At 45.1% G+C, this 25,603-nt stretch overlaps 1 protein-coding gene and 3 long non-coding RNA genes across 4 annotated transcripts; all 4 read left to right on the top strand.

The window, feature by feature from the left end:
* Positions 1 to 4,541: 4,541 nt before the first annotated feature.
* LOC112845585 (uncharacterized) lies at positions 4,542 to 5,566 on the top strand. Its single transcript, XR_003218436.1, has 2 exons — positions 4,542 to 4,866; positions 5,529 to 5,566. It is a non-coding gene; the product is annotated as an uncharacterized LOC112845585 (long non-coding RNA).
* Positions 5,567 to 8,884: 3,318 nt separating this feature from the next.
* LOC106097744 (uncharacterized) lies at positions 8,885 to 15,855 on the top strand. The gene is made up of 2 exons (XM_019356169.2): positions 8,885 to 9,929; positions 10,261 to 15,855. Exon 2 carries the CDS (start codon positions 10,570 to 10,572, stop codon positions 15,853 to 15,855), a length of 5,286 nt encoding a protein of 1,761 aa, XP_019211714.1. The 5' UTR covers positions 8,885 to 9,929; positions 10,261 to 10,569.
* Positions 15,856 to 15,864: 9 nt separating this feature from the next.
* Positions 15,865 to 16,960, top strand: LOC112845587 (uncharacterized). The gene is made up of 2 exons (XR_003218437.1): positions 15,865 to 16,505; positions 16,837 to 16,960. It is a non-coding gene; the product is annotated as an uncharacterized LOC112845587 (long non-coding RNA).
* A 2,784-nt stretch (positions 16,961 to 19,744) lies between these two features.
* Positions 19,745 to 24,101, top strand: LOC109200583 (uncharacterized). The gene is made up of 4 exons (XR_002060735.2): positions 19,745 to 20,002; positions 20,704 to 20,998; positions 21,291 to 21,500; positions 23,172 to 24,101. It is a non-coding gene; the product is annotated as an uncharacterized LOC109200583 (long non-coding RNA).
* Positions 24,102 to 25,603: the final 1,502 nt, after the last annotated feature.

The following is a 25,603-nucleotide window of genomic DNA, read 5'->3' as shown; positions in this document are numbered from 1 at the left end:
AAACTCCAGACATCCAGAGGCCCCCAGAACACAAGAGACCAAGGAAGACCAACAGAGGGGCAGCCGCGTCACTATCCCAGAAAGAGCTGAGGGGAGTCCCAGATGAGGGGTCACTCAGCAGCCGCGGAGCAGAAGCCAGGGGGGGTTGCAGTGACGTGCCCGTGAGCTCCGCCGGCAGCCAGCTGTGCCTGAGTGACCGAGCCCCGGGCCGAGAGGCCGAGGGCACCCCGCCTCCGAAGTGGCCCGAGCGAGCCCCAGGCTCCAGGCCCCTATAAGCAGCCGCCAAGGAGTGAGCCGGTGTGTACCTGGGCGCCCACCCCGGACACAGAGAACCACCAACGCACCGATGTCTGAGGGCGTCCACCACCGGCAGGGGAAGTGGTGGGGGGAGATAGGCCTCCAAACCTTGGAGGGCCTGAGATGTCCCCAGAGAGGTGGTGTCTGATACCCGACCTGACATATAGACACAGACATACAGGCACACACAGATACAAACATCCATTCCCACCCTCATGCTCTCATAGGCAATTATTCCACACTCAACCAACGCGGAGACAGACATAAAGAGACGCTGTACACACAATCACTCTCCCCAAGCGTACTCTAAGAACCGGGTCCGGGTACCCTTGCCCCTGGAGGGGGAAACTGCACCCAGACCCAGGTGGTGTTACCCTTTTCCCTGCGGTGGGGAGAAGCAGACCGCCCCGACTCCGCAGCAGCAGGGAGGCCCCACATTCCAGACCCCAGTCGGACGGCCAACTCCTCCTCCTAGCCCCCCCGCTCCAGCAGGCCGCAGAGAACGGGGGTGTGTGAAGACTCCAAACCTCCCTCCACCCGCTCATATGTAGTGTTGATGTATGTGTGTTCTAAGGTGCATTTAAAACCCAGGAGGGCATGGAGCCACCTGCCAGAGCAGCAGGTAGGCGCATAGCCCCTCCTGCTAGCCCTCAATGTCTACGTGTATTTAAAATTGAGAGGTGGGCAACGACGCCAGGGGTGAGGTGTACACCCTGATGGTAATTTGGATTCTGTGTGGCGTGCCCACCCCCAAGATCCTATATGTATGTGTAATGAGAGTGTGAGTAATGTGAGTGTCTAAGTTGTGGGATAAAATTGAGGCAGAGGCAGCCAGAAGGGGACAGAGGAGGGGGATGCCTCCCCTGCACCCTGGTGACACACCCCTACCCCGAGGCCCTGCATGTGTGGGTGACTGTGGTGGAGCGAGAAGAGGGAGGCAGCTGGAGATGGGGAGGGAAGGAAGGGAGGGGCAAGTGACCCCTCCCTGGGGCCAGCTCCCCCGCTGACCCCAGTAGGCACCCCCATACTCTGCAACCCGCCAGGGAAAGGGGGGCCCAGGCCCATCCGGACCGGGGCCCAGTGCAGCAGCACCGCCCAGCCCCACAGAGCCCGGGACAGTCCACCCGACCCCACCACAGAGAAAACTACACCCACCCCATCATCCACTCATCTTCCAGACTACACAAGACAATAGACGCCCAGGCTGAGAGCTTCCTCCACCTCTCCTGTATCTCCCCCTCCTGCAGAGAGAGTTCCCGAAGAGAGGAAAGCTCCTGCAAGATGTGACAACCTCCCCCACCAGTTGAAGAGCCCCCCAGGTGGCTCGATGCACCGGCGGCACCCTGCGCCAGAGCTGGGCCCCCATACACCCACCCGCCCACAACCCCGGCAACACACCAACCAGGACCCAGGCCCCTGAGGCCCGGCCAGGGCCCCAGCCCAGAGACGGAACGCCCCCAGAACCTCACGCCCATCCCGGACCCACCCAGGGGCAGCCAGGCTACCAGGTCAGTAACCCACGTCCGTCAGCACAGACCCTCCCCTAGCCCCGCTGCACGCAGCCACGAGGAAACCGTCACCTAAGAGCCAACAGAGCCCCTAATTGGCCATGACCGCTACCCCGGGTTGAGCCCCCCAAGGAAGATGCTCCTGGGGAACCCCCCGATGCCCTAAGCCTGTCCCTACCCCCACACCTATCACAACAGTGAAGGTGGGACCAAACTATGACCCCCCCCCCACTAGGTGATGGAGCTGATCAAAGGAGCCCAGAGCAATTGATCTGATGTGGTGGCAGAGGCTGTATCAAGACTAATGTAATCTAATAGATAATTTCTATATTGGTTAAAATTAAGATTATTTTTATTTTTCCAGTTTATGAGGACTGCTTCCTTGGCTATGCATAGTGCAGTGAAAACCATATGGGCTATATTCTTTTCCGTAGTGACATTATCTAAGCTGCCCAACAAACACACTAAAGGGGAAGTTGGAATGTTACATTTCAGACACTTTGATAAGTCTTCACATATCTCGCGCCAAAACTTCTGAACTGGTGGACAGAACCAAAGAGCGTGGATATAATTGTCCGGTGAATTGGTTTGGCAGTGTGAGCAGTTGTTGGTAGATGTAAAGCCCATCTTGAACATCCGATGACCTGTATAGTGCACTCTATGTAGTATTTTGTATTGAATTAATTGAAGACTGGGATTTCTAATTAGATGAAAGGTTTTTGAGCAAATCTGAGACCAGAAGTTTTGGTCTAAGTTAACTGATAAATCCGCTTCCCATTTTGCAATAGGAAGTGATATTGATTCATCTATTTTAGAAAGCATTCTGTATATTTTGGACAGTAATTTGGAGGTTTTAAGAGTCAGAAATTGAACCACACTTGGTGGTGTTTGTAGTTCATCTTGACCTGGTTTAAATCTCTTTTTTACTATGGATTTAATTTGCTGATATTCTAAAAATCTTTTCTTGCTGATCCCGTATTGTGTAACTAGTCTGTCAAATGAAATAAATTCTGTTCCTTCTAGTATATGTTCTAAATATTTGATTCCTTTACCACTCCAATCTGAAAAGTTTATCATATTATTGTTTTGTAATATGTCAGGGTTGTTCCAGATAGGTGTACGTTTGCATGGGATTAATGAAGACTCTGTCAACTTCAGAAACTCCCACCATGCTGTCAGAGAGGAGCTGATGTTGATGCTTTTGAAGCATTCATGTCGTTGGATGTTTGAGCTAATAAATGGTAGATTTGAAATCTCTAGATTATTGCAAAGTGCTTGTTCTACATCTAGCCAAGGTTCATCTAAGAGGGTATGTTTTTGCCATCCTGAGATAAACTGAAGCCTGTTGGCTAAGAAGTAGTGCTGAAAGTTAGGTAGTTCTAATCCTCCTTTATCCTTGGTCTTTTGTAATGTTTTTAAGCTTATACGTGGGGGCTTATTTTTCCAAAGGAATTTGGACATATATGAATCTAGAGATCTGAACCAATCTTGCGGCGGTTTAGTTGGGATCATTGAGAATAAATAATTTATTTTTGGTAATACCATCATTTTTATAGCGGCAACCCTTCCCATGAGTGATATGGGTAGACATTTCCACCTAGCCAGATCACCTTCTACTTTCTTTAAAAGTGGGATATGGTTTAATTTAGTTAGATCTGCAAGCTTGGGAGAAACATTAATACCTAAATATTTTATATTTCCCGATTGCAGTGGAGTAGAAGAGGAATTATGGAAGGAGCAATTAATCGGAAGGACTGTAGATTTTGACCAGTTAATTGAGTAATCTGATATTCTTGCAAAAGAGTTTATCAGTTCAATCACCCCAGAGATATTGGTTTGTGAATTTTGGAGAAAGAGTAACACATCATCCGCATAAAGGCTGATTTTATGTTCCATGTTCTTGCATTTTATGCCCTTAATTACTGAATTCTGTCTAATTGCTGCTGCTAGTGGTTCGATAAAAATTGCAAACAGTGAAGGGGAGAGTGGGCATCCCTGCCTGGTGCCCCTCAGGAGACAGAAGCTGGAGGATGTCTGGTCATTTGTTCTGACACAAGCTGTTGGGGAATTATATAATATTTTTATCGTGTGATTTTATCCTTAACATTGTACAATAAGTTGGTTAGAAATCATATTAAATACTATAATATAGACTTAATAGTGTCTTCTATTGCAAATGAGTGTTTCTATTACATATTTATGCTCTCTATAATCAAACCTTTTTTTATTAAAGCTTTTGTATAACATTTCATGTAACAACAGAAAGTTTAAAAGGTGTTATATGTAGTATTTGTAGTGTCTGAAAATGTAGCTGTTGCTGTGTTACAGTAGATACAATGTACGGTGGCCCTGAGAGGCAAAGCACGTACAAACTCCAAAGCACATGCAAACTCCAAAACACATGCAAAATCCAAAACATTTGCAAACTCCAAAACACTTGCAAACTCCAAAACACTTGCAAAATCCAAAACACTTGCAAACTCCAAAACACTTGCAAAATCCAAAACACTTGCAAACTCCAAAACACTTGCAAACTCCAAAACACATGCAAAATCCAAAACACTTGCAAACTCCAAAACACTTGCAAATCCAAAACACTTGCAAACTCCAAACACTTGCAAACTCCAAAACACTTGCAAACTCCAAAACACTTGCAAACTCCAAAACACATGCAAACTCCAAAACACTTGCAAATTCCAAAACACAACGGAAGTGCTCCAGGACGCTAGGGGCAGTGTTGAGCTTTTGTTACCTAGTAACTACACAAGCCAGGAAGTACCAATGACCGGATTTGGGCTCTATCCCAATTCAGGGTCTGCAGCCTTAAAGGCCACATTTTAAGGACGATTATGTCACAGCGACACGACGAAGGCTGTCCCAATTCAAAGGCTGCTCCAAATGCGGCCCTCAAATGCGTCCTTAATTTCCCTGAATTTTAAGGATGGGTCGGTGTAGCCTTCATGGCCCAACATATCCCAGATTTCATAGCGCGGCCGTGGTGTGGATAATTTTGCCGAAAAAAACGGCGGAAGCGGAGCCGCCAAAGAGTAAACTTTCAGAAGTAAGTACTGAATATTATGTCACTTATTTATGCGCAAATGTTTTTATAATGAAGAACATTAAAACATTACTGTTGGCCACATGTCAGCAAAGTTAAGTGACATTAGCGATGTTTGTACTAACTTGGTTTTAAAGCCTTTACTTCAAAATATATGCCGTTCAATAGTTGACTTTAATCTTACAGAGAATGTGATGATTTTATGGATAATTAAAGTCAGTCATATATCCACAAACACAACAAGCTGAAAGTCAGTGATGCTGCTCGGTTTGCAGTCCTGAATATGACGGCACAAGCAGGATTCACTGCACTGTTAATGTTAGCTATGTTATATTGCTGCCTCTGTTCGGTGGTGTCGAGCCAAACGGACTTTAACGTGTGTTTGAACGAGCTGACGGTTCACTCGTTAAGCTGAAAGAAAGATGCTTTAATCACAGGAGTCACACATGTGTCCACTGGACCATCTGGGAACTCTTCTTGTTCAGCACTCGTAATAACACAAACACTAAATCCTCCTTCTCTTGTGCTGTTTTGTAGCAGTGTATACACCTGAGACTGTCACCTGTCTGTCTGTCCTGCACTCTCTCTCTGTTTCTTTCTCTCTGATTGTGGAATAAAAGTATGAACATGTATTTATAAGTTACACTTGTGTTTGAATCCTGCAGCTTATCACACATTTGATTTCCATGTGTGACAACTGCAAGTGTCCAGAGTGAGGACAGACTGAGGGACCCACTGCTGCACATCATCTGTGAGGCTTTGCACCCCTGATGATCCACCAGGACAAACTCAGCAGTGTGTGAGGAAGAGGAGGAGGAAGAGCCAGCAGCAGCTGACAGATGGAGAGAATAGACAGACTGTTCCCTGTTTGTGAAGGACTGCTAAGAAAGTTTAACATAACTAATTGTCTGTCCTGAATCAGTCTTATTAGGTAATGTTCAAATAATGTTATCATCCCAGTGTTTTCAGTGTGGGAGAAAGTACTCAGGGCCTTCAAGTTACACACTATGAAAGGCAGCAACAAGTTTAATATTCAGAAACCTAAAGTATGTATCAGCAGCAGAATGGAGCTAAAAATAAATGTTTGTTTCAGTTCTATGAAGCTTTGAGTATTTTGGATTAGTAGCACTGCTGTGTTTGTTGCATCATATTGCTGTAACTGTTTATATGCTTTATATATTCTGAGGTAAGTTGATCTATAGTGTTACATCATATTCTATAAGGATGTTATGTGTTTGTAGACTTTCTGCCCAGTTTGACCCATTTAGCAGAAGTCAGCCTGTTTAAGGCTCTGATATCTATTCTGTATGACTTAAAGCAGTTATGACATGCTCTGATTTTCTCACCCAATAAAGGAATATTTAATATATCAGTCTACTCTTCATTTTATCAGAAACAGTTATCACAGTTTGTACATTTTCTTTTTATAAATATATGTAAGCAATGAGCCAAATTTAGCAATGCCAACATACTGAAGGAACAACATTTGTCTCTTATATATGATACACATATATATGCACTGTCAAAGATACTTCTCTTTGAGTGAAGATTTAAGGTGATAAGACATAGATAACTGCAACTTGAATCTGTACTGAGGCTCAGTATTTGACACAGAGTTCATGTTCACTGCTGTAATAGCTAATAATGATTAATATAATAACTATAATATTGGCCATATTATATTTACATTACCAAAGTGATATGACTTTAGTCTCATGAACAACATTAGCTAATTGTTATTTACTAACTAATCTTAAATGACTGTTCATTACAGAAATGAAGCTCAAAAATCATGTTTTACAGTCCTGTGGTCTCAGCCTCAGATACTTATCAAATCACACAAAGCTCTTGTAGAAACAAACAAACAAATGAACAAAATATGTTCTCCTTCATTTCTGTCAAACAAAGTTGTATGACACGTTTCCAGCGGTTAGTATCATGGTTGCTAGGCAACCTGGGAAGCGCGACGGAGACTAGACCGTCCCATACAGACAAACTTGCCGTTTATTTTGCAAATTGAGCTCAACACTGCCCCTAGCGTCCTGGAGCACTTCCGTTGTGATTTGGAGTTTGCATGTGTTTTGGATTTTGCAAGTGTTTTGGAGTTTGCATGTGTTTTGGATTTTGCAAGTGTTTTGGATTTTGCAAGTGTTTTGGAGTTTGCATGTGTTTTGGAGTTTGCAAGTGTTTTGGATTTTGCAAGTGTTTTGGAGTTTGCAAGTGTTTTGGATTTTGCAAGTGTTTTGGATTTTGCATGTGTTTTGGAGTTTGCATGTGCTTTGGAGTTTGCATGTGCTTTGGAGTTTGTACGTGCTTTGCCTCTCAGGGCCACCGTAACAATGAGCATATTTTTACACATTAGATCTTCTACATTATCCCCAAAGTAATGAAAAATACTTACAATATTCATAAATACTGTATGGATTTGAATGTATAATCTATTTCATGTCTATTTTTTTTTTAATTCAAAATTACAATACATTTGTCTTTATGAACCTGGAACAGCAAATAAAGTGGTGATCAGTATCTTGAATTGTTTTGTGCTTCTGGCCCTTTTTGAGGGATGAATGTGGTTTTACAATGTAATACATTTACAGTAGCAGTGAACAAAGCTGTGATTGCTCAGTTTTCTAAGACAACTGATGACAATTCACTGGTGCATCAGATGGAAGAGAAGAACAGCCACACTGATTATGTACTTCATTTATATTTGTTTCTTTCTGATATCATAGCAGAGTTAAGAAGCCTCAACACTTAGTGTTTGTGTTATGCACCATATCATGACTATTTATTAATAATCTTACTAATCTTGTATCAAAAGGAAACAAAGAATAAGAGAATCATACTAGCTGTACCTGTAGTATGACTGCCTTTATGTCTTACACTGCAACCTGAACAGTACATAGACCTCAAGCCTCACTGACAGCAGATAAGAGAGTTACACCAGCAGGGGGCAGCATGATCCTCAGCTCTTCTGTGGGCAGCTCTACAGGTTAAAGGTTCAGAGGTAACTCCCAATTTTTATTCCTCATAATGATCCACAAGATGGGAAAACCTACAGACATTCTCTTTCCTTTTAATTTAAGTTGTAATTGATGCTGATGACAGGTGCATTTAATGCTATGCTATTTTACAATGAAAGTACAAAAAAACCTTCCTTCACTGTTTACCAATTTTCGAGTTAAATTTGATCTGAAAAAAAAAAATCATTTTTGCTGTCTGGCTACACTCAACATGGACATCTTCACCTTTTTGTACTGGCTTAAGAATAGTAAAAATATTATTACTTCTATACTCAAAATGGTACAGTATCAACTTTAATAAATATCGACTGTATTACCAGCAATTATTTACTATCAGCTGATAATGGCAAATGGTGTAGGTGCAATTATGCAATTAAACAATATGAAAAAACCTCACTACACATAAATCGATTAATATTATTGCTGCATATGTTGACATGTGGCACGGTGGTTAGCACTGTTGCCGCACAGCAAGAAGGTCCTGAGTTCAATTCCACCATCAGGCCGGGGTCTTTCTGTGTGGAGTTTGCATGTTCTCCCTGTGTTTGCGTGGGTTCCCTCCGGGTACTCCGGCTTCCTTCCACCGTCCAAAGACATGCAGCTTGTGGGGATAGGTTAATTGGATAATCCAAATTGTCACTAGGTGTGAATGTGAGCGTGAATGGTTGTCTGTCCCTATGTGTTGGCCCTGCGACAGACTGGCGACCTGTCCAGGGTGTACCCCGCCTCTCGCCCTATGATAGCTGGGATAGGCTCCAGCGCCCCCCGCGACCCTGAAAAGGATAAGCGGAAGCGGATGGATGGATGGATGGATGTTGACATTTGAGTTTATATTGAATACTTTATATTCTGTTTAATGTCCAGCATCATATTCTATAAATGATATATTTATAGTGTCTGTCCCTTAAGCAGTGTTGGGCAACTTACTTTGAGTTAGTAGTTTCTTCTTCCAAAAGTTAGTATAGTTAGCATATATATATGTGTGTGTGTATATATATATATGTAGCACCCAACTCAAGTAGCTCAGAATTAACCCTCGGTTAAGGTGGTGTTAGTACTATGAGCGGGGCCCTGGGTACGTTACTTAATTTTACTGGTAAACAGGAGAAACAATAACTAACCAGTTTTAACCTTAGTACTTAGAAATCTTAATGTTGGCGGTGCCTCCACTTAGTGAAAATAATGAGTTCTGTTTAATCTTCACCAAGAATAATGAATTTATCTAACATGTTAAACCTCTTTTTTACCTTTTTAGTAACCCTTATCACTTATAAACTCTGTAAATAATAATTATGACACACACAAAACTTTAAATTCAAATTGTAAGATTTAGTCAAAATAAAATATGATTTAAATAAATAAAAATACAATATTCCAAGTTCTTAAGTGTTTCCTTACAATTCAATTGAATGTTTGTTTTTTCCTCTTCACAATTCACAGTCAATGTTTTAGAAACAACACATTTATCCAAAATATTCCCATTGAGTTCAGTTCAAAATTTGTAACCTTTGTGAGCTCATTCACTGAAACCGTTGCAGGCCTGATCGTTGCTCGGGCTCGTGGGACCAGAAAACACACAAATGGCCGCTTCACTTGATAAACAAGCAAAAAAACAAAACGCACGTGCTCAGGTCTACTCACAAATCCTTTGGCCTAAGTGCGAGGGCAAGCTGAGGGGCAGGCTCGGTTGGTGACCATGCGGCCTCCACTCGGCAACGTGGTTGGAATTAGCGGTATACCCGGGCTGCTGAGTACACTGGGACAAACACACGGAAATCCTATCCACAGCAGAAGGGTCCAGAGAATTCCTCTCGGTCCATCATCACAGGGTAAAACTGTACAAAAGGCCCCGTAGTTGTGAGTTTTATTCTGTTCAGTTGTTCACCTGTAGTTTCTTAGAGTGGCCAGTAGAGGTCACCCCACCGCTTTGTATGAGAGAGGATTTGGGCAGGGAGATACGTGGGTGAAGTATATGAGCGTTTCCACTCCTGATTACCGGCAGAGAAGTGGTCATTTCATGAGAAGTGTGCGTTACTGAGCAACGTAAGTCTGTGATGGGTGAGGATGCGGGGATGAGATGCGTTTGTGACTGTAATTGAAGTTAGAGGGAAATGACTATGTTTCTGTCTGTGTCGCTAGCGAGTGCTAAGCGGAGCTAAGCTAAGCTAAGCTAGGCTAGCTCTCCTGCCGTGTGATTGGGGATAACTGTGTGCTGGGTTAGCTCAGTGGGTTTATATGTGAGACGTGGGTAATATATGGCTTATGGTAGCAAAGGGGATGTTAGTTTATTTCCCACCTGTGTTTCTGTTGATGTACTCTTAGTTACCATTGTGAACATTTCAGTGATGTACTGTTTTCTTTCTGTTCATTTTAGAGACCACACACACACACACCCCGCTCATATCCACACCGATGCACCTAAACTTGTATGTAACACCTGCTCCTCTGACTAGCCTGTTACCTCTGACCGTGTGAAGGCAATACAAGCGTCTAAACCATCCTTGGTGTCCTCATTGTCTCATTCCTGAATATCCATCCGGGCCTAGAGTAGTGTTCTGGCCGACACTCCGGGGAGTGGTGGCTGCAAACCTGAATCAACGCCTTACAGTCCTCGCATTCCGGGTTATCTACCCAACATTAGTGGTCCTTCGAGCCGGATGTAAGCTGCTTCTACCCTAACAAGATGGATGATATTCAGAACTTCTCAGCCCTTGGTGCGCGCCCGCGGCGTAATGTACGTCGTCCCCTCCGCTATGAAGCTTATGAGACTGACTTCCCCGGGCTTGGTGCAGGTTACCAGGAAGAAAGTGAGACAGGAGGCGACACCCGCTCCCTCCACCATCCTCCGTCTGACACCCCTGATGATCGCCCACACAGCCATGTCACCCCATTGAGGGCAGAGTTAGCAGATATGCAACGTGAGAGGTTCCTGTTTCAGCAGTCCCATGACCAGATGAGAGCCGGGCTAGCTGATTTCCAGGCCATTCATGCTAGTTTGCTGCAGCTGCTGGACCGTGCAGAGAGTCTGCAGCTCAGTCCACCGCCCAGAGCCCCTGCTGTTCATCTCCAGTCACCCCCTGCTGAGGAGGAAGAGGACTGGCCTCCACCACCTCCTCCGGTTGTGTTCAAGGAGGGACCTGTCTCCAGTCAGAGCCCAGTCACAGACCGCATCGACACGATGATGAAAGAGCTCCAGGCTCTGAAGAGGGAGTCTATGACTGCACAGGAGGGCCAGATCATCCCCCCACCTGAATCTAGGCCGAGGTTCACTTCTCCTCAGCCGAGGCCCACTCACCCTCCAGCGCCGCCTCCGAGAGCACACCCCCCTCCATTGAAACCACTGCCAGCTCCGACTCCGTCCCCACCCACTCCTTTCTCAGCCTCCCAGATGCATAGACCCTCCGGCTTAGCAGCGGCCCCGGATATGACCTACAGGGGGCCTCGTCCGAGCATTCCCAAGCTCACACGTCGAGATCCTGGGGAATTCGCTCGTCTGAAGATGGCGCTAGAGAACTTACTGCCCCCGGAGAGTTCAGAGCTCTTCAGGTACCAAGTCTTGTTAGATCACCTACACCTGGAGGAAGCAAAGTTGATAGCGGACGCTTACCTCCACTCTGCCACGCCCTTCAGTGACACCATGAATGCTCTTAACGACCGGCTTGGGCAGCCCCACCAGCTTGCCCTGAGAAGAATTGCTGCTGTCATGGACTCACCTGACATCCGCCGAGGGGATGCAGCCGCATTCGAGCGATTCTCTCTCCACATCCAGTCGCTCGTGGGCATGCTGAAGACTTTAGGCCCGGATGGGGAGGTCGAACTCCAGTGTGGCTCCCATGTGGCTCGACTCCTTAGTAAGCTTCCTCCAGAGCAAAGAGCTGATTTCCGTCGGTGCATGTACAACCATTCTGGTAAGGCTTACACCCTGGACGACCTGGCTACCTGGTTAAAGTACGAATCCTGGTGTCAGGACTATGACAGCTTGCCCACTCCAACGATCACCAGAGAGAAGCCTGACGTCAGACCAAGTAGGCGCCCTGTTGCGGTTCTTCACGGTGCAGAGACCTCACCCAGGTCACTAGGTACCACTCCAAACCAAGCTAGGCCGCAGCCTTACTGTGCCTTCTGCGATAACCGTGCCCATCACCTGAGTCAGTGTCCAGAGGTCGTTAAGCTGAGTCGTGAACAGCTCACAAACTGGATAAAGACCAACAAGAGGTGCTGGCGTTGCGCTCGTTCCCATCAGGCAGCCCAGTGCACCCTCAAGAAACCCTGCAGCCTGTGCCAGGGTCGCCATCTGCAGGTCCTTCACGACGTGAATTCTAAGCCCTTAAAGACCCCTGGCCCAGCGTCTGTTCCCCCACGAGAAGGTGAGAATCCTACGGGCGTCCTGTACCTCGATCGTCCTATAGAGAGCGGCCAAGTCCTGTTAAAGGTTGTCCCAGTCGTCCTTCACCATAATGGCAAGACTCTGAGCACTCATGCGGTTTTGGATGATGGGTCAGAGAGGACTATGCTGCTACCCGCCGCTGCCCAGAAGCTTGACCTCCAAGGCACCCCAGAGACACTTCCGTTGCGCACTATAAGGCAAGATGTGCAGACTTTACATGGGTCGTGTGTCTCCTTCGAGATCTCCCCTGGTGGCAAACCTAAGCAGCAGTATAAGGTCCATAATGCCTTCACCGCCACCCGCATCGACCTAGCAGAGCACAGCTACCCTGTGGAGTCCTTGCAGCGGAAGTACAGACACCTCAGAGGCCTGCCTCTCCAGTCCTTCAAGAAGGTCAAACCTCTCCTTCTCATTGGCAGTGACCATCCACAGCTCATCACTCCAACTGAAGCTGTCCGTCTTGGTCCACCGGGTGGTCCCGCTGCTATGCGCACCAGGTTAGGGTGGACACTACAGGGTCCCTCCAGCCTTATCGGTTCATCCTCGCTGCCACAACAGTGCCTCTTCACGACCGCCATCCCTCCCCAGGTGAGTGAGCTACTCAAACATGTAGAGAAGTTATGGCAGGTAGATGTCGTCCCAGTGCCAGAAGGCAAGGTGGTTACTCGGTCAAGAGAAGATAACTATGCAGTTAGCCTGCTAGAGCAGAGGACGGTCCGTGTAGAAGTCGAGGGCATCCAACGCTATGCCACCCCCCTCCTTCGCCGCCAGAACATGCCACATCTTAAAGCTAGCCCTGACGCAGTTATTCCTAGTTTGAGAAGTGTGGAGAGAAGGCTCCAGAAAGATCCAGGACGAGCTAAGATCTACAGGGCGGAGATAGAGAAGTTGGTCCAGGCCGGTTCGGTGGTTAAGGTGTCCCCCTCTGAGGTTGCTCAAGCAGATGAGTCATGGTACACCCCTCACCACCTTGTTAGCCACAATGGCAAAGATCGCCTTGTGTTTAACTGTTCGTTCCAGTTTCTAGGTCAAGCCCTCAACGAACATCTTCTACCTGGGCCTACCCTGAGCGCATCGCTCCTTGGTGTCCTCCTTCGCTTTCGAGAGCATGCCGTAGCCGTTAGTGGTGACATTAAAGGTATGTTCCACCAGATTCGCCTTCTTCCCGAGGACCGTCCCCTCCTGCGGTTTGTGTGGCGGGATCTGCACCCTGAGGCACCTGTGGCCGTTTATGAATGGCAGGTCCTCCCATTCGGTACAACCTGCAGCCCATGCTGTGCAACCTTCGCTCTGCAGCGCCACACCAGGGATCACACCGAGGGTGATGATCCACTACGTCACTCGGTGGGACGGTGTTTCTATGTGGATAACCTTCTCCAGAGTGTGCCAACCCCTGAGGAAGCCCGGGACCTAGTGGACAGGCTAAGAGCCCTCCTGTCTTCTGCTGGATTTGTTCTTCGCCAGTGGGCCAGTAATGAACCCAGCACCATTGGCCACCTACCTGAAGACCTCAGATCCACCAGTGCAGAACTTTGGCTCACTCAAGACAAATCAGACACCTCTGAGCCAACTCTGGGCCTTAGCTGGCACTTCCCCACGGACACCTTGGGTTACAAACACCGCAAAGTCAGTTATGGCGCCCCCACTATGCGGAACATTTATAAGGTTCTCGCAAGCCAGTATGACCCACTTGGCTTTATCCTACCGTACACCACCCGAGCCAAGATGCTGGTGAGGCGCCTTTGGGATCAGCAGAGGGGGTGGGATGACCCGCAGCTTCCGCCAGAACTGCTGCAGCAGTGGGAAACCTGGGAAGAGGAGTTGCCGTTCCTTGCACAAATCCTGCTTCCTCGCCCTTATCTCCCAAAGCACATCACGGAGTCAGTCAGTGAGAGAGAGATTCACATCTTCTGTGATGCGTCAGAGCAGGCTTATGGCGCAGTGGCCTACATGAGAACAGTGACAGGTGATGGCCGCTCACATCTGGCCTTCCTGATGGCTCGCTCCCGTGTTGCCCCTAAACGCATCCTCTCCATACCCAGACTCGAGCTGTGTGGTGCCCTCTCCGGAGCGCATCTCTCCCGTCTCCTCAGAAATGAGCTCACTCTGGACATAAAGAGAATAGTGCTGTGGTCCGACTCCACAACTGTACTCACCTGGTTGAGGTCCGAGTCATGCCACTTCAAGGTCTTCGTCGGCACCCGTGTGGCTGAAATCCAGGAAGTAACTCAGTCGCACACCTGGCGCTATGTGGATTCAGCCCAGAACCCTGCGGATGATATAACCCGTGGGAAGACCCTTTCGGAACTGGCCAGATCCAACAGATGGAGTCAAGGGCCTCCTTTCCTGCTCCTAAGTCCGGAACAGTGGCCTCCAGAGCCGAGCGGCACCCTGGCTGAGCCGCCAGGCCCATCTGAGCTCCGTAGAGAGACCTTTTGTGGAGTTTCTACCACCGTTGACCCCGCCACCTCGAACTTCAGCGGATATGACACCTGGGCGCAGCTGCTGGAAGCTGCTATTACGCAGTTGCATGGGGCGGCCAAAGGCGGTGGAACTTCATCAGCTCAGGACTATATTCAAGCGGAGATGCACGTCCTGAGAGAAGCTCAACAGGAGAGCTTTCCTGAGGAGTATCGACTCCTTAAGCAGGGGAAATCTATCAGCCGCAGCAGTCGTCTCCTTGCGCTGTCCCCTGAGTTTGACCGTGAAGATGAGGTTATCCGTGTAGGTGGACGTCTTCGCCGCTCTGAAGATCTTGCCTTTACCAACTCGCACCCCTTAGTCTTGGATCCGACACATCCGGTCACCCGCTTGCTCATCCAGGATGTCGACAGTCGTCTGCGTCATCCAGGGCCAGAGAGGGTCTTCGCGGAGATTCGGCGCACTCATTGGATCCTGAGAGGCCGGGAAGCAGTTAGGCGTTTCCAGAGGACCTGTCTTGAGTGTCGCAGATGGAAAGGCCGCCCGACTGTTCCCAAGATGGCTGACCTGCCAGTTGCGCGCCTCCGCCTTTACAAACCTGCCTTTTATTCGACAGGCGTGGACTGTTTTGGACCCTTTGAGGTCAAAATTGGGCGCCGTGTGGAGAAGAGGTGGGGCATCATCTTTAAGTGCCTTACTATCAGAGCAGTCCACCTTGATGTCCTAACCTCCATCGATACGGATGCCTTCCTAATGGCACTTCGTCGGTTCGTTGCCAGGAGAGGGACCCCAGCTGAGCTGTACTCAGACCAAGGGACCAACTTCCGGGGGGGAGAAAGGGAACTCCAAGCAGCTTTTGCAGCCATGACCTCTGACCTGCAGAAGCTCCTGGCTCCCCAGAAGATCGTCTTCCACTTCAATCCACCAGCGGCTCCTCATTTTGGGGGAGTGTGGGAGCGGGAGATTAGATCTGTCAAGACGGCGCTCTACACTACAGTAGGATCCCAACCCCTACAAGAGGAGGTCCTCCGCACGGTCCTTGTGGAGGTGGAGGGCATCTTGAACTCCAAACCACTAGGTTATGTTCCGTCCGACATCAGTGATCCTGATCCAGTGACCCCCAACTGCTTTCTGATGGGGCGGCCTGATGGGGCGGCCTGATGGGGCGGCCTGATGGGGCGCTTCCTCAAGTGGCTTACCCTAAAGAAGAGCTCCTGAGTCGCCGGAGGTGGAAACACTCCCAAGTGCTGGCTGACCACTTCTGGTCTCGATTCATCCGGCTGTACCTTCCGAGCCTGCAGCTTCGCCCGAAATGGCAGTCATCCCCCGCGGACGTCACAGAAGGTTTGGTGGTGATGATCATAGATCCTCAGCTGCCTCGCGCTTCCTGGCTCGTGGGTCGCATCTCCAAGGTCCACCCCAGTCCCGACGGGCACATCAGGTCTGCTGACGTCAAGGTGAAAGACAGGACCTTCACCCGACCTGTGGCGAGGCTGGTGGTACTGCCTGCCCTCCCGGACGAAGGCAAAGGACAATCACTGTGACTTTATTAGAGAAGTTACCTTTTGTTGTGAGCAAATGTACTTCATACATTTGGGGGCGGCTGTACAAAAGGCCCCGTAGTTGTGAGTTTTATTCTGTTCAGTTGTTCACCTGTAGTTTCTTAGAGTGGCCAGTAGAGGTCACCCCACCGCTTTGTATGAGAGAGGATTTGGGCAGGGAGATACGTGGGTGAAGTATATGAGCGTTTCCACTCCTGATTACCGGCAGAGAAGTGGTCATTTCATGAGAAGTGTGCGTTACTGAGCAACGTAAGTCTGTGATGGGTGAGGATGCGGGGATGAGATGCGTTTGTGACTGTAACTGAAGTTAGAGGGAAATGACTATGTTTCTGTCTGTGTCGCTAGCGAGTGCTAAGCGGAGCTAAGCTAAGCTAAGCTAGGCTAGCTCTCCTGCCGTGTGATTGGGGATAACTGTGTGCTGGGTTAGCTCAGTGGGTTTATATGTGAGACGTGGGTAATATATGGCTTATGGTAGCAAAGGGGATGTTAGTTTATTTCCCACCTGTGTTTCTGTTGATGTACTCTTAGTTACCATTGTGAACATTTCAGTGATGTACTGTTTTCTTTCTGTTCATTTTAGAGACCACACACACACACACCCCGCTCATATCCACACCGATGCACCTAAACTTGTATGTAACACCTGCTCCTCTGACTAGCCTGTTACCTCTGACCGTGTGAAGGCAATACAAGCGTCTAAACCATCCTTGGTGTCCTCATTGTCTCATTCCTGAATATCCATCCGGGCCTAGAGTAGTGTTCTGGCCGACACTCCGGGGAGTGGTGGCTGCAAACCTGAATCAACGCCTTACAGTCCTCGCATTCCGGGTTATCTACCCAACAAAAACAGTCCATAACAGGAACGTAGACTCTGCATCCACGGCTATTGTTTTGACTATTCTCCTTTGACTATTAGCTCTGATACACAACCTCCTCCGGTAACGTGCTGCTGCCGACTCTCACTAGCTTAGTTAGTGTTTTTTCCTTCCGCCTCACTTAGATCCCGCCTCCCCTACATCCGATTGGACAATAGGTTTACATCAACCAATGGGATAAAAGAAAATACAAGATTGACAACCCAAAATGAACTTGTAAACAACTTGAAGCAATACAGAGTTTTCCTTGTTTCACATTAGATAACAAACCTTTGGTTTTATTGTAACTTATAACACTCCATGAACACTTAAATTATTATTGGCTTCTATTTATTGTGATTTTAAACACATTTTTAACCATTTGAACTCTGTCTTTTAAACACATATATGAAATATTTACAATAAAGTCTCTACATGACAATATTTATATCCTTTTAACCTGTAGAGTCTAAAATAGATATTTGAGACCAGGCTACATATATATATATGTAAATATGTATATACATATGTATATATATATATGTATATATATGTGTATATATATATATGTATGTATATACATGTATATATATACACATATATATATACATGTATACAGTGTTGGGAAGGTTACTTTTAAAATGTATTCCACTACAGAATACTGAATACATGCCCCAAAATGTATTCTGTAACGTATTCCGTTACGTTACTCAATGAGAGTAACGTATTCTCAATACTTTGGATTACTTGATATATTATCATGCTGTTTACAACTACATGAATGTACTATTGCTGTGATTTATTACTGTTACTGAAGGTCCGCGGCTCCGAAACGTAGTAAAGGGACCTCTGGCTAATACGGTGGGTTCCGTGTTGGGCTGGTAGCCGAAAACTAGCTTTACTTTGTTGTCTGGGTCAACTTTGCTTGCGGGAGACAGAGAGAGGCGTTGAAAGGCTGCTTCAACGGAACTTATTTTTTCCGGAGGAAAACACGAACACAGTGTACAGTTGAGTCTTAATAGCTTACTTACAAATGGGCTCGTCAGGCACTCTTCTTGGCTGCTGTGGTTATTATTATATTTACATGCTTCCAGCTCCCGTTTTTGCTCCGTGACAGCTCGGACTTCCTTTCTCTCCCTCCCTCGCTCACAGACACATAACGGGTATGGTAGTCCATTCTCCCTGCAGCACGGACTACACTGCCCATGAGGCTACATTCTTTAGAGCTATGCCTGTAGCATTCTGCCTATTAGCTTAGCACAACAACAACAACAAAAAGGCGCTCTCTCACCCAGGAAACACGCAGAGAGAGAGCGCGTCACCCTGTAACCATGGCAACCGTAACGCTGCCGCCTGGAACAACAGAACGTAGCTGTCAAACAAACCCAAACAATCCTGACCCGCGACAATATGAAACAAGGAAAGTACCGCAGTGTAATCCATTTATTTCAACAAAGTAACTGTATTCTGAATACCACCTTTTTAAACGGTAACTGTAACGGAATACAGTTACTCATATTTTGTATTCTGAATACGTAACGGCGGTACATGTATTCCGTTACTCCCCAACATTGCATGTATATATATATATATATATATATACACACACATATATAAAAGTTATTTATATATATGTATATATATATGTGTATATGTATATGTATGTATGTATATATATATATATACACACACACACACACATATATAAATGTGTGTGTGTGTACAGCATATATAAATAAGCCTCTCTCTATATGTTCTATATTTATGCTTATATTTATATTCTCTTTTTCGCCTTTTTTTTTTCTAATTTCTACTTTTTTTCAAATTTCTGTTGGTGTTCTGCTACCAGAAACTGAATTTCCCAGAGGAACCTACCTGAGGGATTAATAAAGTTCTATCAATCTAGCAAAAGTGTTCCAGTCTTTATATTAAGAGTTTTGGGAGTTTCACCAAACTTTATAACTTTTCAGTAAAAAAGAGGGAAGAGGTGAAGAGGTTAGTTATGTGTTTTCTGTAGACTAGTCCCTGAATACTAGTTAATGATTTTAATAACAGCAGAAAGGAACAGATTCTTAAACATAAAGTGTTTTAAATGTTTAAATCCCAATAAAAACCTGATTAAAAATAAGAGGACTAAAAGGTGATATAAAACGTGACCATCAATGTTTGCTTTTTAACGAGGCTTTCTTGGTCCTGTGACACACGATGAGCACATGGCTACCAACAGATCGATTTCTGTTAAGTTTTTACCTGCAGACAGATTGCAAATCTCTGTTTAACTTGGAGAGAAAATGTTGTTCGTTTCCTAATTTCCTGTCTTTAATGATGAATGTTTATAATAGATATCATGAGGTCAGTGTATGCACAAGTAATCCCTATGAGGTTAAAGCTCAGAATGCAGACTGTCATGTTTAGACTTTTGTATCTGTATGATATCATAGAGCAGCATCTCTAAAAAGTTATTTCATGATACCTGGGCAGGATTTTAGGAGATTATCTTTTGCATGAGCTAAACTCCTGGATCATTTTCTGCTCCTCATCTGAAACAAACCAACAAAGATTCTCCTGGTTTCTTTGTGAAAAAGCTTTTTCTCATGGTCTTCTTTATTTTAATCATTTCCCCCACAGCCTGTCTGACTGTGAGTCCCAGCAGCTCTCAGTTCTTTAAAGGAGACTTTGTGTCTCTGAGCTGTGAGGAGGACGACAGCTCTGCTGGATGGACTCTGAGGAGAAACACAAGCAAGGGAAACAGGACTCTGTGTGGAGATGAGTTTGGAAGATTAGACGGTATTTTATGCATCATCAACCACATCGTCCCTTTGGACAGTGGAGTTTACTGGTGTGAGTCCAGAGAGGGTCCCATCAGTAACATGGTTAACCTGACAGTCACTGGTAAGCTGAGTGTGTGGAGTTAGTGTTGATGAAGCTGTGTGTAAATGGATGAAATGCTGTAGTTTGTCTCTGTGTTGAGGTGGATCAGTGGATCAATATTTGGAAACTGAACTGGACTGTCGTAAAGACAGTCACATAGATGATGTGACATCATCTAAAAAAGGCAAACAGTGACAACAAAGTGAAAAAAAATTATCGATTGATAATTGAAATTGCACTGAAAACTGACACAGAGATGGCTGCTGGCACTGCGCTGCTCTGCTCCACTTTGCTGTTTGTCCTTGTCTTCATCTCTGCAGGTGAGATTGAACTGAACTGAGTTTCTCTCTGAGATAACAAGAAGTACAGGAGGATTATTTTAATCTGGATTCAGTTTGTCTCTCTGTGTGTGAAGGAGACACGAGGCTGGGTGGACACTTGCTTTCTCTCACATATTATGTTCACTTATTATCAGCACATGTTGTTGTTCTGTAGAAGCTAACATCTTGTAGTTTCTGACTCTTTGCATGTTTAGCATGAGGCTAAAATTCCCCCTCAGTGGGTCACTGGTGACCTGGTGGATGTTCAGAGGTTCATTAAATCCAACATGATTAAAAACTTAAATGTCAAAGGAAATAAATAAAATACTTAAAGTCAATCATTCAGTTCATAATTGTACTTTGACCTTTAACCTCTCTGCTCTGTGTTGTTTCCTCTTTCAGACCATAAATTCATCACAGCTGAGTCTGGACAGGACGTCACTCTGACATGTCGAGCTCCAAACAACAAGATCAAATTTTTAAAGTGGACAAAAGCTTACCTGCAGTCAGAAGTTGTCATTTTGCACTGGGATGGTCACTTTGATCCATTTTATCAGCATCCATCTTTTAAGAACCGGGTGGATCTGCAGGACAGACAGAATGTGACGATTAATGACATACGAGTGTTGAGCTGATGTGAGAGAAACACGCTTATGGGATCTCAGCAGCATCTACCTGAGTGTTGTTGATCCTCCAGGTGAGTGAGTAGAGTTGAGTGTGTGTGTGATCAGAGGTGAAGCTGCTTCCTGGTTGTTGATGTTTGTTTGTTGTATGGATGAGCTGGTGGATGTCAGAGGTAGACAGATGTTTCTCCAGCTGTTGTCTTTGTGGCTGCTCCAGCTGAGACACACCCTCACAGACACACAGCCCCTCCCCTCACTAACAGCTGGATCACTGTCACAGGTGACACACTCACCTGTCTGTGTTTCTGCAGGTTTCAACATTCACAATGTGACGACAACTTAATGACTGTGTTTACTTTATTTTAGAGAAACACACCACCACACCTCCACCTACATTGAGCAGCTCACCTCCACCTACATCCACACCTCCACCTGGTTCCACCTCCATCACTCTTCCTCCATCACTCTCTACTCCTCCTCTCTCTGTGCTGTTGCCTGTTGGATCAGTCTATGTTGTGGTTCTACTGGTGTTACTGGTTCTGCGGGTGAGACGTTGTGTTCACAGGAAACTTGAAGGTTTGTACATATTCGTTTTTAATCATTGTGGTATTTTGTTTCCATTCTGTGGTCATAATTTAGATTCTTAAATCATAAAAGTGTTTACTTATAGTGTTTACCATTATATTACCTGTTTTTTATGGATCTTCCTAAACTTTTGCAACAACATTAAAGCCTTGGAGGACATCAGTGTTCTCGAAGCATCTGACCTTCAGCTTCACTGTTAGCACCAAGAACAAAGCTGACCTTAAAAATGATTCAAGAAACAACATCGAGTTGAAGAGATTACATCTTCAAATCTAAAGTTTTTACAGCTTATGGAAGCCAAAGATTTCAAGCCCTGCTCCAATTATTTGGGTAAAGATAATAAATAAACAGGTCAAAGGTCAGAGTCACATGAATTAGGAAACAGTTCAGTTTCTTCAGTCTGAAATGTTTCAATTTCTTTGCTTGATCAGTGCACATTTCTCTCTCTGAACAACTTTAGTGATTCGCCTATGACCTGAAGGTAAATGGCCCAAAGAGCCAATCAGCAGCTCTGAAACAGTTTCAGCTTCTTATCACAGTAAAGATACAGTAAATTGTACTTGTCACCATTGTGACCATTGCATCAAATCTAAAGGTGTTTGTTGTTGGATGACATCACATTCAGCAGTGCTGTGACTGAGCCATAAATGTCAGAGCTCAGATGAGGCCCACACATGCGTGTTTGTCGGTACACACACAGTTAAGATATTGTCAAGAGATTTATTCTAAAGACACTTCTTCAGCTAAGAGTCTGAGAGTGAAGACACACACGCTGCAGATTTGACTTGCAAGGGCGGTCACAGAGCGCTCACATCAGAGAGTGGGGGCCCTGTGATCAGCGCTCTGTTACCGCTCTGGTCTTTATTTATATACAAAAAATAATACAGTGATGAATACGTCTGTTCATAGACAGAGGAATGTTAGTGTGTATGTGTATTGTTGGATACAGAAAGGGAGTGAAGATAAAAGTGTCCAGCTGTCCTCTTTCCTGGCAGGAGTGAAATAATAATAGCTTATTCAGCTATTATCGCTGTGAGAAAGAATTTATAAAACAGAAACAAGTCTTATAATGGACAACAGTGTAAATCATAAAAAGGTCATCATGCAGTATTCTTTCATATGCAAACTTATATCATTAAAAGCTTATACTGACTACAAAATACAATTTTCCATTAACAGATATGTAACGTGTTAACATGAGACATATGAAGAGACAGAACAGATAAAATGTCCTTTATATCCATCAGTGACTTTTTATTCTTTTAAACTTGATCTGCATGTAAAACACAGCAGCTTCTTTTTGACTCGAGTTAGTCTGACACTGATGGAGCTTCTTACTGCAGTGTGTTTGAGTTTGGCTGATAAGAGTAACTGATAACAGTGGTCATGCATGTATGCTCTGCGGTAAAAGTGCATCAGTCTGCAGCTCTGTGGCCGCCCTTCTTCTTTTTCTCAGAAACATCCTGATTTCTTTGTTCTCACTGTTTTGCAGCAGAGGTGTTAAGATTAAAAATAAAAACTGTGAAAAGTTTCTGCTATTTATAAAAAGACACCATTTAATGCTTCTAATAAGCTTAAAAGAACAGAATGAAATGTCTCTATTGCTGTAGTGTAATAATATCACAGCACTGTTGCAGTAATTTTAATGTGTTTATTGTACAGAGACTGATTCAGCTGTGGTCTACTCAGCAGTGAGAACTGAAGACATCAGTCATGGACAAAGAACCATGAGAACAAGGAGGCCCAGGTACAGCTGCTCTTTATCTGTGACTGTGGACAGAGACAAGCTAGCTGCTCGCCCTGTTTACAGCCATCATGCTAAGCTAAGCTAACCAAACTACATCGTGACTCAAGCCCAGAGCTCAGACATCAAACTTCTCATCTTTCTGTCCAAAAACAAAACAAAAAAAAAGATTCCTTGTAAAGTTGAGCTTTTCCTTAAACTGTCCGTTATAGCGTGGTCTTCCTACTTATCTTGACACAATGCTTTAAGTCAACAGATTGTATTCAACTGAATTCTGTCATCTCACTTCTCCCAATTCAGATGCACTATCCTAGCTAGTGACTAATCAGAGGAAGTTGTTAATCAGTTTCATCTTAACAGTTTGGGACAACAATGAGACAACCCTCAAAACAGGAATGGTTTTACAGCTGGAGGTCACTGACATGTTCCCTTTCCCTCATGTATTCTGACATTTTTAACTAGTTAGGGGTTAGGGTTAACCCTGATATCAGTCAAAATATCGTCTTTTCATGAGTGGACTCTTAAGCTGTGGCTAAAATGATAAAATGCAGAAATTGTTGTAAACGTTAAACGCAGCTTTGTGTTTTTAGGGCTCTGAGTCAATGCAGGAAGGTAAAAATCTGTGTGGAGAGACAGGAGTAGGAAGTAAAGTGAGAAAAAAAACACGAGAACAGATTCTTTCAAAATAAAACAGGAAGTGATTAACTATAGAGACAAGGAGTAAACACAGACAGGGAGGCACAGAAATACTTAAGAAAACCAAAGAATCACCACAGAGAGAAGAAAAAAATAGAAACAAAGTGAAAATAGAAACATTCAGAATAACAATGAGTTCAAAGTGTGAGGAGGTCTGATGGGAATGACAGCATTAAAGTAACAGCGTTACTTTTTTCAGTAACTAGTAATCCAACTAATTACTATTTCTATCGTTACAACACCGCTACCATTATTAAGAAGAAAATGCAGTGCAGACACGTTACTATTTTTCAACACACAGACGGTTGAAGCTGTCTTCAGCTTACTGGGAGCTGGAAGGGGTGAAAAAATCTCACCAGTGCTGCTGATTGGCTGAGAAAGAGAAGTAGTCACGGTAAACCAATCACATGAGCAATTTAAGATAACATAGCAACAAGATGCTGTGTCAGCCGAAGACAACCCTGATTCTCCATTTTTGTGTAAAAAGTGTGGATTTCAAACTATTTACCAGTTTTTAAATTGTGTTGATCGGCCATGTAAAACCAGCCTCATGATAAAAACAATATTTTTCCTGAATACTATCGTTTTATTTACTTCTGGACTTTTCTAAGGAAAGTACTCTTCGAAAACTCTCCAAAAAAACCAAAAAAACACCTTTTCTATTGTCGGAAAAATGTACCAATCAATAAATGATATGGCAACATGGCATTTGGTTATTTAGGGCAGAGGGGAAAGTTTTAGGAGTGACGGTGGTGAGAGAGAGAGAGAGCGAGTTTTGAGATGTGAGAGATTTGTGACATTTAGCGTGTTTGGAGTGTGTAGTTAAAGTGTAGTTAGTGTGTAGTGTAGTGGATAGTTTCGTGTTGTGTGTCAGAACAATGAGACGACTGCTGAATGTCACAGTTTCTGCCACAAAGCCACCAAAGGCAGATTACAGTGTAAACACTGTCTCCAGGTGGAAAACAGGAGGAGTGACGGTGCATTTACACAGAACGCCATAGACGCGACCAGAGCTTCAGGTTTACATGTAAAGTCAATTGAGGAGCGAGATGAAGCGAGATGAAGCGCGATGAAGCGCGACTGGGGGTCGCGTGAAACTTCAGAAGCAGATTTCCGTCGCGAAAGCGCTTTTCTGCCTGATTCGCGCAAGTAGCGCGACTGATGCGTTTGAAGCACGAAGTAAGATACACACTGCAGTTTGTGTGGTGCATTTTGTGCATTCGCGCTTATCACACCTACCGCTCGTGTTGGAAAAATCTTAACTCCAGCATCAAGTCGCGCCGCGACAACCAATCAGGAGCCTGTTGACATGATGCTCTGACCTAGTTCAAAGGGGCGGTCCAGCCAAAGCCCTTCATTCTAGCAATCAGTAGTTTTCTGATGAGGCAGCAGGCTCTCCAGGGCAGAAACAATGTTCTTATTTTTCTCCTCCTTCTTCCCGAGGCTCTTCCAGCTAGGGGCGTCTGGCGCTTTTTGGTCGCATCTATCACGTTCGGTGTGAACGCACCGTGATACACCTCATGCTGCCAGGCCTGGAACACTGGAACACTTTCCCATGTTGCTTGTCTGTGTTTATTGTGATATGGTGTGTTGATATCTGTGCATTCCTGTATTACCCTTTTGTGTTACACATTTCGATGTTGTTTTTTTCCTC

This window comes from Oreochromis niloticus, unplaced genomic scaffold, assembly GCF_001858045.2.
Source record: "Oreochromis niloticus isolate F11D_XX unplaced genomic scaffold, O_niloticus_UMD_NMBU tig00007980_pilon, whole genome shotgun sequence".
Taxonomy (NCBI): domain Eukaryota; kingdom Metazoa; phylum Chordata; class Actinopteri; order Cichliformes; family Cichlidae; genus Oreochromis; species Oreochromis niloticus.
The sequence above is the reverse complement of the archived record's forward strand: the minus strand, read 5'-3'. Positions and strand labels throughout refer to the sequence as shown.